We start from the raw sequence: 13,591 nt of genomic DNA, 5'->3' as shown, positions 1-13,591 counted from the left end.
CAATAGTTGCTGCGACCAGTCCTCCCTTGAATGAGTGTCTGGGTTGTACATCTCCAGGCCCACCACAAAGATCATGGCATCATTGCTTATAGTAGCAAAAACTGGAAACAACAAATTAAATGTCTATCAATGGAGAACTGGTTAAATCAGTTGGGTTACACCTCTTCATGGAATACTGCACAGCTCTTTAAATGAATGAAGTAAATTATTAAGAGGGCTAAAAGATGTCTAACCTATAATATTAAGTAAAACAAGATGTAAAACATGTTTTATATAACCTCATTTATATTAAAAAAAGGACTATATGTGGCCTTTAATATGCATAGAAAATTTTAGGGTGGAGATGCTATATCCAGGCTATAAAATAGGAAGGCAGGACATTTTACTTTCCATCTTACATCCTCTCCACTGTCTTGTTTGAATGAGCACCTTTTTCCTTTAAATTTTTAAAAAATAAGAGCCGGCTAATAAAAATACATAAAATATTGATATTTGTGTATAATAATATATATGTACTAAGTGACTTCCTTTAAAACTTTTAAATATTAACTTCCACTGGTTTTTTCCTTCTCTTTTCTTTCTTTCTTTTTTCCTTCCTTTCTTCCTTCCTTCTTTTTTTTTTTTTCTTTCCAGCACCTCTACAAACAAGCATGGGAGGCTGACAAGACCAAAGTCCACATCATGTCTGATATCCCCCAGATTATTCTGGCAAAGGCAAATACAATTAATATGAGTGATGTGAGTATAATTCCTCCAGTTGTCATCTTTCTTTCCTACCTATTTGAACCAATAAAAACAAATTAACTAATTAATGTCTCGATTTTGAGAATGACTGTTTTGACAATGAGTGGGAACCCACAAATGAGAATCTTTCTAATCTTGCTTTGCTAAGAGTAGGAGTAGGCCTGTTGATGGGACAGCAGTTAGGAATTCAAAGGGCAGTTGGATTTTGTTCTAGGAGTAGGTACTTCTTATCAAACTAAGAGAAGTAAAGAGAATGGTTTAGAGCCCAGGATAAGAGATAAAGAAAGAGTGAATCCCAGGACTTTCTTAAAGAGTCCCTCTACCAAGCTTTTGAAATGATTCTAAAGAGGCAGTCTTGGGAAAAGTTAAATGGAAAGGGAAGAATAACATTTTGAAGAATTTAGGTCAAGCCCCGTAAGGAATGTGCAACACTTACTGTTAGAAACTGCATAAGTGTTTTATTTCACTTCCTTCCTCATCCTAACCAGTTGCCAGGAAACCCTCAAATCCTACCAGTTTTTTTTTAAAAAGATTTATTTATTATTTATTTACTTATAATAAATGCCGCATCGTGTCTTAGTTGTGGCACGCGGGATCTTCATTGAGGCGTGCGGGATCTTCATTGCAGCACACGGGCTTCTCTCTGGTTGTGGCGTGCAGTTTTCTCTTCTCTAGTTGTGGCATGCAGGCTCCAGGGCGGGTGGGCTCTGTAGCTGTGGCACATGGGTTCCAGAGCGCATGGGCTCTGTAGTTTTGCCGCTTGCAGGCTCTCTAGTTGAGGTGCATGGGCTCAGTAGTTGTGGCATGCGGGCTTAGTTGCCCCGCGGCATGTGGGATCTTAGTTCCCTGACCAGGGATCGAACCCGGGTCCCCTGAATTGGAAGGTGGATTCTTTACCACTGGACCACTAGGGAAGTCCCCCTACCAGTTTTTTTCTTTTGTTTGTTTGAATTACACAGGGATTTGGAATTGTTGACTTCTTTTTGGATTGTAGTATCCACACAATTATATACATGAAAGTGTCAATTGCAAAACAGTGAAGTCTTTTGATGTAAGAACATGGCTATTTTGTATTCTTCTCTTGACTCTTATTTGACAAAATGCATCAGTAAGAATCTACTGGGCTTTCACATTTCTAAAAAGCATATTTACAACCTAATAGAGACCAGTAGCTCTTACTTTTTCTGGTGGTTTTTTGAAGATGTTTTAATTTGTAATAGATTTTGTTTTCAAACACAGTTATGTTACTTGTGAGAGCATTTAGCCCTTGAACCACCAATGAAGCATTCTGCTGAAAGATTTAAAAAAAAAAAAAAGATGCTGCAGTGCCAGTTTACTCTTTTAAAATAAACCCAGACTTTCCTATTTAGAAGAAAACTATTTCCTTTGCCTCTCTTTCCAGAAACTCTACAAACTTTCTTTGGAAGAGTCTAAAAAGAAAGGCTATGATCTCAGAACTGATGCCATTCCTATCAAAGCTGCCAAAGCCTCAAGAGATATTGCAAGCGATGTAAGTCTGAAGGAAAGCGGTCACCTGACTGGGGGTTTCTAATCTACCAAAATAATAAGGGCTGAGTTCTAGAAACACTGAGTGAATAAAATATGAGAGAGAAAGCATGCCTGCTAACAATAGTCCCATTCTGTTCTGTGAATGCTTCTTAGCCTTGCTCTTGTGTTTTCTCTGGTATTCTGAAAAAACAGAATGCCAGCCACATTATGACCACCTTTGTACTCCATCACCAAGGCTATGGCCGGTAGAAATCCAAAGCCCTTCACTAAGTTTTCTTAAGACTTGTGTTGTTCTTGCCTCCTGCCTCTTAGGCTCTGTCTTCCTAACAGGATGTCCCAGGAAGTGGTGTGCTGGGGGTCCTGATCTTTTGTGCTCATGATAGCTGATTATTAAATAATCATGAGTTTTACAAACCTTCTCATAATAGTTTAATAGTTGTTAAACTATTGGTAGCTTGATATCAACCATAATGGGAGTACTTATACCACAGAAATTGGCAAACACTACAAATTAGGGCTTTTTTCCCCCAGAGAGCTGGTGTGCCAACACACTGTTGCCATAAATCATCACCTTTATGAAACTCAATTCTTTCATTTGGTTGTTTCCACAAGAAATCCACTCACAGTGAACATTTAATGATTTGGGGGTAATGAGAGGAGCACATTCAGAGCACTCGTTCCTTAGCCATCCCCCAGGTCTACTTTCTCTTTCCTCTTCCACCTCTGCTCTTCATTTTTCCTACCTACCCATCCCTATCCCGCTCCTACATTGTCCTGAGAACTCCAGACTTCTCCCTCTATTGTGCTGGAGTCATTTGGCTCTCCCAGCTCCTAACCCCTAACTTGTACACCCGAACCCACAAGAGATAAGCAGAATAAGAAGTTTTCCATGCATCAGGATCTCCCCATGAAAGAGGGAACTTGGTGATAAATAGTAAAATTTCTTCCCCATTATACCAGAGTAGAGAGTCTTAAAAGAAAAAAAGCTCCACAAAAATAAAGCTGCCCTAAAATTATACTGTGTATCTCATAACTAAGCCTCTTCTCATCAGTGAAAGACTGGCTGAATGATTTTTCAGGGCAACATTAAACTGCTTAGAACATTCTGCTTTTTCTTCTCTCATTTGCTGTACACTTATTACCTACTAAATGTTCTTTAACAACTGTGTATGTGTGAAAATCTGGGTGGTGTATCATCACAAGATCTATGTTCTAAGCTTTAATGACTTTAGCAAGTCACTCACCCCTCTGGCCTCAGCTTACTGTTCTCTAAAATGGGGGCAGTAACAATAACTTTGCTGTCTACCTCACAAGGTATAGTTGTGATGATCAACTTACACAAATAAATGTGAAAAAAGTGTTTTGTGAACTGTAGAATTCTATAAAAGTATCCCTTTTTATGAAATACAGAATATTGACACTAGAATGATTTCTGGTCAAGGGAACTGCTCTGACTAAATATTCAAATTTTTCTTCACAGTATAAATACAAACACAATTATGAAAAGGAGAGGGGGAAGATGGTTGGTTTCCGCAGTCTTGAGGATGATCCCAAATTAGTCCATTCCATGCAAGTGGCCAAGATGCAGTCTGATCGGGAGTACAAGAAAAACTATGAGAAAACCAAGACCAGCTACCACACCCCTGCCGACATGCTCAGTGTCACGGCCGCCAAGGATGCCCAAGCCAACATCACCAACACCAACTACAAGCACCTGATTCACAGTTACTTCCTCCCTCCAGACTCCATGAACATCCAGCTGTCCAAGAATATGAATCACATACAGAGTGATGTAAGGCTCTCTTCTTTCTGAGTGATGGTTGCATTCTTAGCATGAGAAGGGAGATTACAGGCTCCTGTGCCAAGTTTTGTATCTAAATTGATAAGGTAAAGTAGAATGTGCTTCTTCTCTTTATAGAATGTATATAAGCATGACTACAATGAATGGTTCAAAGGGCTTGGCTGGAGTCCAGCTGGTTCCCTAGAAGTGGAGAAGGCCAAGAAAGCAACTGAAAATGCCAGTGATCAGAAATACCGCCAGCACCCTAGCAACTTCCAGTTTAAGAAGCTGAATGACTCCATGGACATGGTTCTTGCCAAGCAGAATACGCATACCATGAACAAGGTAGACAGAACAGCTATCCTTCCTTGTAGCTCCCAGCCAGACAGGGCTAGCAGTCTCTGGTTCTTGTTTGGGAAATTTAGTTTGGGCCCACCACTTCTATGCAGTGAGAAACAGTACCAGAGCACTCCCCTACACCATTTTATTCTGCTCCCTACCTCTTATTTTTATTTTACTTGCCCTTCTAATTAAGTTAGAAATTATTTGTTCTTTTAAATTATTTTTTTAAGTCTGAGTTTATTTTTGGTGTCTTTTCTGAATCATATACTACTTTAGTTACTAAATTAATTTAATCTAATTCAAATTGAGTTCATTCAAATATTGTTATATTTTTTTCTTTCTTGTTTGTCCTAAAAACTTATTAAATTTTAAATGTATGCTTTTTAACTTTCTAGTACCTATACACCGTTGATTGGAACAAAGATAAAACCAAGACTCATGTGATGCCAGATACACCAGATATTTTACAAGCCAAGCAAAATCAAACACACTACAGTCAGGTAAAGCTACATAAAAATTTTGCTTGAAACTAATTGAACGTTTTAAATGATGTCATGGTATATAATTGATGTAAATGCTGAAGCAGTGGAAATGAAGGACTCAAACTGGTTAGCGTAGGGATGTTGCAGTTTATGGTGGTTTAAAGCAAGGGCTTCAGCTGTGATTATATATCCCATGGAGTAGGCATTGTGCCTGTTTTGTTTATTTCAGTACTCATTGTGCGTGGCGCAGTATAGAAAATTGATAAATAGCTGTTGAAAGAAAAAATGGCTGTTGAAAGAAAAAATTGCACCAAACACCTGGTATGAGCTTTGGCTTTGCCATTTATGAATTGTGTAATATTGGGTCTAAACCTTAGTTTCCTCATCCCTAAAACTGGGACCATAAAAGTGCCTATGACGTTGAATTGCTGTGAGGACCAAATGAGAAATTCCATGAAGGGCTTTCATCACAGCGCCTGGCACATAATAAGCACTGGATGACCTTCAGCTATTTTTATTATTGTCCAGTTTTAACATATGTACATCCATTCAATGAATTTGATTCAAAAAGATTGACTTATTTATTGCACTTTACAAAAGGCATTTCATTATCTATTACTTTTATCATTTAGATAATTAAAATATGTTACCTGACCCTTTTTTTTTTTTAAATCAATTTAACATCTGTAATCAAAATAGTGAACCTAGACTGTACTTAACTGCAAAGGGAATCTACCTAATATACTTGATATGACCATATTGTGTCTGAACAGAAAAGGACGTGATCAACTACACTACCAAGGAGGTGGGGAGTGAGTCTCAGAGGCAAAAAAAAAAAGAAGCCAGATCATGTGATGCTAAGTCATTGCTCTATTAAACAGCTTGCTTTGTTTTTATCCATATCTTTAGAGATAAGATAGATGATGTTAAAATCTGATGTCTACTCTTTAGGTACACTTTTGTTCAATAATCTGTTTGGGTTTTAATATACACTGAATAATGCTAAATAATTTCTTTAATTTTCAGAAACTCTATAAACTTGGATGGGAAGAAGCTTTGAAGAAAGGCTATGATCTCCCAGTTGATGCAATTTCTGTACAATTGGCCAAAGCTTCAAGAGACATTGCTAGTGATGTAAGTATTGTTTGAATTCTATGAGGATACACTGTTATCTGAATCCAGTACCTTAATGCTGGTAATGATTTTCACAGATAGGCCCTAACTTTCAAAATGTAATGCCGTCCCCTTCATCTTCTCCTACCCTCTTCACTTACCCCAAATTCACTCTTGTTTCTCACTGATTGAATATCAAAAAAGGGGCTGCCTGGACAGAGACTGAGCCAGAGGACCTACAAGATGCATTACACTAAGACATGATGTTTCTAGACATTACAGAAGAACCAGAGATTTCCGTTTTCCCCTGCTTGCTTGCAAATAATTTTCCTGGTTTCTATTTGTCTATTTTAGACAAATTCAAAGTGCCAGATAATAAATAACCTCAACAACCTAATGTTAATAGATTTTTCTTTGCACATATTTAAAATTAGCTTCCAGTTCTTTTTATTTAGTCCATCCTTGCATTTACACAATTATAATAAATTGGCTCAGGGTATAGAAAATACAGAAAGTGGCAGGAATTTAGGTTTAAGATCCAGAGGACTTAACTTTCCCCTGGGTATCTGGTCGAAAGTTCATAAAACAAGGATATTCACTCTCCAAGGCAACTTCTTCTGTTTTTTTTTTTTTTTCTGGCCGCACACAGTTTGTAGGATCTTAGTTCCCCGACCAGGCATTGAACCCCAGTCCATGGCAGTGACAGTGCCGAGTCCTAACCACTGGACAACCAGGGAACTCCCAAGGCAACTTCTATTTATGATTGGAAAGGGTAGTAAATTTGGTAAATAAACTGGATATAGTTCCTATTGATCAATTAAATTTTTATAAGTATTCAACTTAGATATTCTGCAAACACTAAAACATATAATTTTGTTAACCCCAAAAATTAAGCACCAAAAATTCAGAGAACTTTGGTTATAGAGAATAAATTACCAGAATTTCATAGGGAAGCACAACCTCTTAATCAAAATCTTTGAAACAAAGCAAAACAAGTATTTGGTTTGGAGAGAAAGCGTGTCTAAAGGCAGAATCTGACATAAAGAAGATGTGGTACATATATGCAATGGAATATTACTCAGTCACAAAAAAGAATGAAATAATGCCATTTGCAGCAAAGACCTAGAGATTGTCATACTGAGTGAAGTAAGTCAAACAGAGAAGGAGAAATATCGTATGATATCGCTTATATGAGGAATCTATAAAGAAATGATACAAATGAACGTATTTACAAAACAGAAACGGACTCACAGACTTAGAGAATGAACTTATGGTTACTGGGGGGAAGGGGGGAGGGAAGGGATAGTTAGGGAGTTTGGGATTGACATGTACAGACTGCTGTTTTTAAAATGGGTAACAAACAAGGACCTACTGTTTAGCACAGGGAACTCTGCTTAATGTTATGTGGTAGCCTGGATGGGAGTGCAGTCTGGGCAAGAATGGATACATGTTTATGTATGGATGAGTTGCTTTGCTGTGCACCTGAAACTATCAACATTCTTAATGAGCTATACTCCAATATTAAAAAGATTAAAAAAAAAATAAAGACAGAATCTGACAATAAATTCTAAGAATATAAGGGAAGTTTGTCTCTAATTCAGTTAATCTGTGGCACTCCAGAAGTGTTGAGAATTAATTAGATGGCGTGTTATTACCCACCCTCCAGCTTGCAGGTCAATACTTCATTAAAATGAATAGATGTGGTAATGAACCTAAAGCAGTAGTGATGCTTGAACAGTCCCCAGAAAGTAAACTCATTTTTTCATTTAATGTTAGTGCTCCCCAAGAGGTAAAGATAGTTTAGGAAATGAAATTGTGTCAATACTTTCCTAACAACATAATATTTGATAGTACCTAATTTCTTTTCACGTAAATCTGTTAGAAACTTTCGAAATCTTACCCTAAAATTAAATTACCTATAAATGAATTTCCCACCATTGTAGAGATTGTATCTCCTCTCAGTTTCAAATGGTTCTTGTATCTATACAATCTAAGGAGAGTAGAGCTATTTTTTATGAGTACTCAATTTAATAAGTTAGAATCATAGAATTTAGAGTTAGAAGATAACTTAAAGGTTATTTAATCTAATCTCCCACTCAGCATCCTACCTTCTCTCCATTCCAACTGGTCTCTGGATACTGACAAATATAAGAATTTTTGTGTCCTTAAGGGCAGGTTGTTTCCTTGCTGGACCATCTCTAATTGACGTTATCTATTTCCTTATTTCGAACATGTTACTGATCAGCCCTAGGTCTGTGTTTTAGAACACCACAAAAGTAGCATATTTCCTCTTTCACCTGATACCCTTTCAAACATTTCAAGTTTCTTACTTATTCTCCTTTGGTTTTAGCTTTATAGGTCCTTCAATCCTCTGATCATTCCACTTGTGATTTATTCTATTTTTTCAAAACCCCTCTCAAAATAGAGTGCCTCAAAACTCGGTGTTGTTTTCCTGTTTCAGGTCAGGCCAAGCAAATGAGCTTCTGATTTGCCTTTATCTGTACTCCTACAGAATCTCTTACAAAAATCTACTTTTTTAAAAGCAACTTTGTCAGATTGCCCACATTGAGCTTATAATCCACGTAAACTCTTGAGTATTTTTAGTAGACATAACCATGAAGCTGGGTGTCAAGAGAAAGTAGAACCTACTTCTGTGAAGTGTAATGTATGTTCAGCATCTGGTATCAAGTAAATGCTATTATTCCTCTCATTATTATTATCCCTCTTGTCATTGTCATCCAACAATAATGCAGTTTTTCCCAATTGAATCTAAATACTAGATTTCACTACTAATTTCTTACATTTATGTAGTTCGTTTTGACCTATCTTGGCAATATGTTGAGATCTTGTGGAATTTTGTTTCTAATTTAACATGTTTAGCTGTTTTTATGTGCATGAAGATATGGATCCCGAACAAGCCAAGTTTATGTGACAAAACTATATGGCAAACCACTAAAAAACCCTGCTGCTTATTAATAAATTGATCTACACTATTAGTCCTGTTCATCAAGTCCTGAATCTTCCCAATTTTTTTTTTTTTTTGCCATTCAGCCATACTTTTCCATCATTCCCATAAGGATATCACAAGAGCTTTATCAAATGCTACCCTAGAGTCAGCATACACAATGTCTAGCACATCCCAATATATATTTCTACCTCTAGTTGAATTTAATTTCTCATCATAACCTGTCCTGATACTCAGCTACATTATGTTTTTTTGGAAGCTTCCACCTAAGTTTTCACATTTCTTATTAAGTTAAATGAAATTCTCAGTTTTGGAAAACAAACATGCAAACAAAGCAAACTGAGTTTAACTTGCCCTGTGTTTATGTTAATAAGAGAACTGTTTTCTCCGATTTCAGTTTAAATATAAACAAGGCTACCGCAAGCAAGTCGGCCACCATATTGGATTCCGGAGTCTGCAAGATGATCCAAAGCTTGTGTTGTCCATGAACATAGCCAAAATGCAGAGTGAAAGGGAATACAAGAAGGACTTTGAGAAGTGGAAGACCAAGTTCAGCAGCCCAGTGGACATGTTGGGAGTGGTGCTGGCCAAGAAGTGCCAGACTTTGGTCAGTGACATAGACTACAAGAATTACCTGCACCAGTGGACCTGCCTGCCCGACCAGAGTGACGTTGTTCAAGCTAAAAAGGCTTATGAACTACAGAGTGAGGTCAGTTTCTACTAAATCTCATAGTTTATGTAGTACTTCATATCTCATAGGAGTAGCCATTTAATCGTAGACAGACTGAAACTAGATAGATAAATTATTATTGAATATCTAAAATGCATCTGTTTGTAATGCATAGAATCACTTGAGTCAAGGGTCCAGATGAGGATGGAATTTTGATGGCTTGCTTTGTATTTTCACAGAATTTGTATAAGTCTGACCTTGAGTGGCTGAGAGGCATAGGATGGAGTCCCCTGGGTTCTTTGGAGGTAGAAAAGAACAAACGGGTTTCAAACATCATCAGTGAGAAGAAATATCGCCAGCCTCCAGACAGAAACAAGTTCACCAGCATTCCTGATGCCCTGGACATAGTTCTGGCAAAGACAAATGCCAGAAATAGGAGTGATGTGAGTAACTCTTCAGAAATAAATAAAAGAAATTATAGTGCCTGATACCTGGTAGGTGCTCAATAATATTTGCTTAATAAATTAGTAGAACAGCACAGCATCGCATCACACAGCATAATGTTTTTTTATTTGGTTACTTCATTTGAATTATCAGTTACCCTACACTGGATCATGTAAAAATGGGTTAGTATAAATTTTGTCACCCAAATCTTGCTTGCTTATTTATTTATCCAAATCATAAAGAAAAAACTACTGAACGTATTTTTTTTCTTTGAAACTTTAATGAGTGCATTAAAGACCCAGATTTTGTTGGGATAGAGTATATGAGAGGGAGATATTCTGAGTACCTTACACAGGCACAGTGGAAATGTCATAAAGAGTATATAGTTATCTCTTTATCTGGTGGTTCCCAACCAGGGACAATTTTGTCTCACAGGGGACATTTGGCAGCACGCAGAGACCTTGTCATAACTTGAGGGTGGCATGCTACTGGCATCTAGTGGATAGAAGTCAGGACAGTTCCCTCACAACAAAGAATCATCCGGTATACAACACCAATAGTGCTGAGGTTGAGAAACTCTGATCTTTCTTAATCAGAAAGGTTAGTCCAGAACCAGGATAAAGGTATATGGAAATTCACAAGCCTTGGTTTGTTGTAGTCCTGAATGTCTTAATTGGCTCCTCTGGGTTACATGGACCATAGTAAGCATGTTCAGGAAGGAGAAAAGTGCCAACCCCTCACACTCCACACTGCACACCTCAAAGGGAAATTGATAAGTCCAAGGAACCAATGAGACTTTAAAATCTTTTTATATTGAAATAATTTCAGGTATACAGAGAAGTTGAAAATAGTACAAATAATTCATGTATGTGCATCTTTATACATACATATATCTTTTCACCCAGATTCTGCAATTATTAGCATTTTGTCACTTTTGCCTTTTTCTCTTTCTCCCCCTCCCACCTCTTTCTCTTTGCTCTGTGTGTGTGTGTGTGTGTGTGTGTGTGTGTGTGTGTGTATGTATAAGTTGCTTCCTGATGCCGCTCTATCCCTAAATGTGTATTTCCTGAAAATAAGAACATTCTCTTAGATAACCACAGTGCAATGATCAAAATCAGGAAAGTAGTGTTGAAATAACACTAGTCTACAGAATTTACTCAATTTTACCACAAGTGTCCTTTATAGAAAGTAAAAAATCTTTTCTGATCCAGGATCCAATCCAAGACCACACGTTGAATTTACTTGTCATGTCTTTAGTCTCCTTTAATCTGAACTGGTTCCTCACTTCTTTGTCTTCCAAGTCCTTGACATTTGTGAAGAGCACAGGCCAGTTGTTTTGTAGAACCTCCCTAGATTTGGGTTTGTCTAGTGTTTCCTCATGATTAGATTCAGGTTTTGTGTTTTTGGCAGGATAGCACATGTTGCATCCTCCCCCATATAGGCACATAATATCAATCTGTCCCATTACTGATCATTTTAACTTTGATTACTTGGGTGAAATGGTGTCGTCAGCTTTCTCCACTGTCTGGTTACTATTTTGTCCTTTGTAATTGATAAGTATCTTGTGGGAAGATTCTCTGACAATGTAAACACAGTTTTTCATCAGACTTTCACCCCCTAGTTTTAATAAATCAATGAGATTTTTGTTTGGGTCCCTCTGTCTTCTGTTGAAGAAAGACGGATGATGATCCCGGGACATACAAGAGGCTTTGATAAATCTCATACAAAATCCTTTGGGGGAATCCTAATCCTCCCAAGTAATTATGAGGTATAACTATATAATAAACCACATAGGAAATGAGACTCCCTAATATATAGACATACCCTGAATATGTCATCTTTTCAGAAGATAAGGGCTGTCCCCCAGTTAAACACTGAGGGAGACTTTTACAATCCAACAGGTGGAGAACTGCTGCTCCATTTGATGATGTTGGCAAAGGCTTTAAATACTTGGGTTGATTTCTTACAGGCAGGTTAGTTGTAACTTTGAAAAGGTAATCCATAATCTATATTTTTGAAGGCAGTTATGTCTCAGATGAGTCAAAAAATACTATATTTTCTGCTTATGTTATCTGCTTATGCTCTTGTAATGCTTAATTTAGATGAATCAGTAATACTGTTTGAAGTTAACTATGTCACTCACTAATCTTACAGCGCCACTGAAAAACACTTATTTCTCATTTTAGAGACTTTATAGAGAAGCTTGGGACAAGGACAAGACTCAAATCCACATCATGCCTGATACACCTGGCATTATTCTGGCTAAAGCAAACTTAATCAATACAAGTGATGTAAGTTTCCAAATTCAGCATGTGTTTTCAGAAAGCTCATTTTATTTTTATTTTTTAAAATATTTATTTATTTATTTATTTTTATTTGGTTGCACTGGGTCTTAGTTGCAGCGGGCGGGCTCCTTAGTTGCCGCACACGGGCTCCTTAGTTGTGGCATGTGAACTCTTAGTTGCGGCATGCATGTGGGATCTAGTTCCCCGACCAGGGATCGAACCCGGGCCCCCTGCATTAGGAGCGTGGAGTCCCAACCACTGCACCACTAGGGAAGTCCCCAGAAAGCTCATTTTAATTGCGCCTAAGGCAGTGAATTTATTTGGAATTTATTTTGAATACTTGAATCATTTTAATTAACAAACTACAAGTGACTTAGAGTCCTCATTTAGTGGTTTTAAGCCTGAACATCCAAATAATTGGCACTCCCTATGTCAGATAGAGTTGGAGGGATGTGCTCTCTGTTCATTATAGTCCATTATTACACATGTTGTCATAATGTAATGGTTTGTATAACTCTTCCCTATGTGGATAAGAACTTCTTGGGAGCAGAGACAATTCATATTTGATCTGCAGTGCTTAGCTAGTATAGTGCCTGATATACATGAAATTCAATAAAATTTAAATGAGTGAGCATAAAAAACTGTTGCACACACACAAAAAAACTCAGGCACACACAAAAAAAACTCATGCAGGATAATTTCATTTTTATTTTTATTGTCATCATGGCATAATCTCCTGAAAATTATGGATGTAAAAATTAATATTTTAAAGACAAGTTCTAAATTCTAATACAAACACTTTAGCTTAAATAATGTTCTGGAATAATGACACAAAGGACTAAAATATAAAAACAAGTCCAAAATCAATAGGCACTTTAAACAATCTGGTTTCTAAATGAAATGCATTAAATTAGATTCTCAATTATTTAATTATGTAACAAATCTGAAGAAGCACATTATTTCACTTAAGCTTTTTAAATTCAATATTTAAACTTTCCTCAAAAAATCTTACATTTTAAAAATTATGAAGGACTTTTGTTTCTTACCTAAAAATGTGTATCCTACTTTTGGACAGCCCTGTATTGTGAAATAGACTCTGTTTCACAATGTGTTAGCTACATAGTCCGTTAGGTGTGATTTTCCCCCACTAGAGGTGTTAGATGGGAAAAGGCATTGCTCTTAGGCTTCCCTGGTGGTGCAGTGGTTGGGAATCCACCTGCTAATGCTGGGGACATGGATTCAAGCCCTGGTCCAGAA

At 37.1% G+C, this 13,591-nt stretch overlaps 1 protein-coding gene across 21 annotated transcripts in view; it reads left to right on the top strand.

The window, feature by feature from the left end:
- NEB (nebulin) overlaps positions 1-13,591 on the top strand; it is a 215,667-nt gene that overhangs the window by 63,825 nt on the left and 138,251 nt on the right. For all 21 annotated transcript variants that reach the window (XM_059927862.1, XM_059927859.1, XM_059927857.1 and 18 more), the window contains exons 39-47: positions 634-738; positions 2,147-2,254; positions 3,734-4,045; positions 4,172-4,378; positions 4,771-4,875; positions 5,884-5,991; positions 9,333-9,644; positions 9,845-10,048; positions 12,236-12,340. In XM_059927862.1, the coding sequence (XP_059783845.1) occupies positions 634-738; positions 2,147-2,254; positions 3,734-4,045; positions 4,172-4,378; positions 4,771-4,875; positions 5,884-5,991; positions 9,333-9,644; positions 9,845-10,048; positions 12,236-12,340 (1,566 nt within the window). The remainder of the gene's footprint in view (positions 1-633; positions 739-2,146; positions 2,255-3,733; positions 4,046-4,171; positions 4,379-4,770; positions 4,876-5,883; positions 5,992-9,332; positions 9,645-9,844; positions 10,049-12,235; positions 12,341-13,591) is intronic.

Source organism: Balaenoptera ricei, chromosome 7, assembly GCF_028023285.1.
Source record: "Balaenoptera ricei isolate mBalRic1 chromosome 7, mBalRic1.hap2, whole genome shotgun sequence".
Taxonomy (NCBI): Eukaryota; Metazoa; Chordata; class Mammalia; order Artiodactyla; family Balaenopteridae; genus Balaenoptera; species Balaenoptera ricei.
Note: the sequence above shows the minus strand (reverse complement) of the source record. Positions and strands in the feature narration are given on the sequence as shown.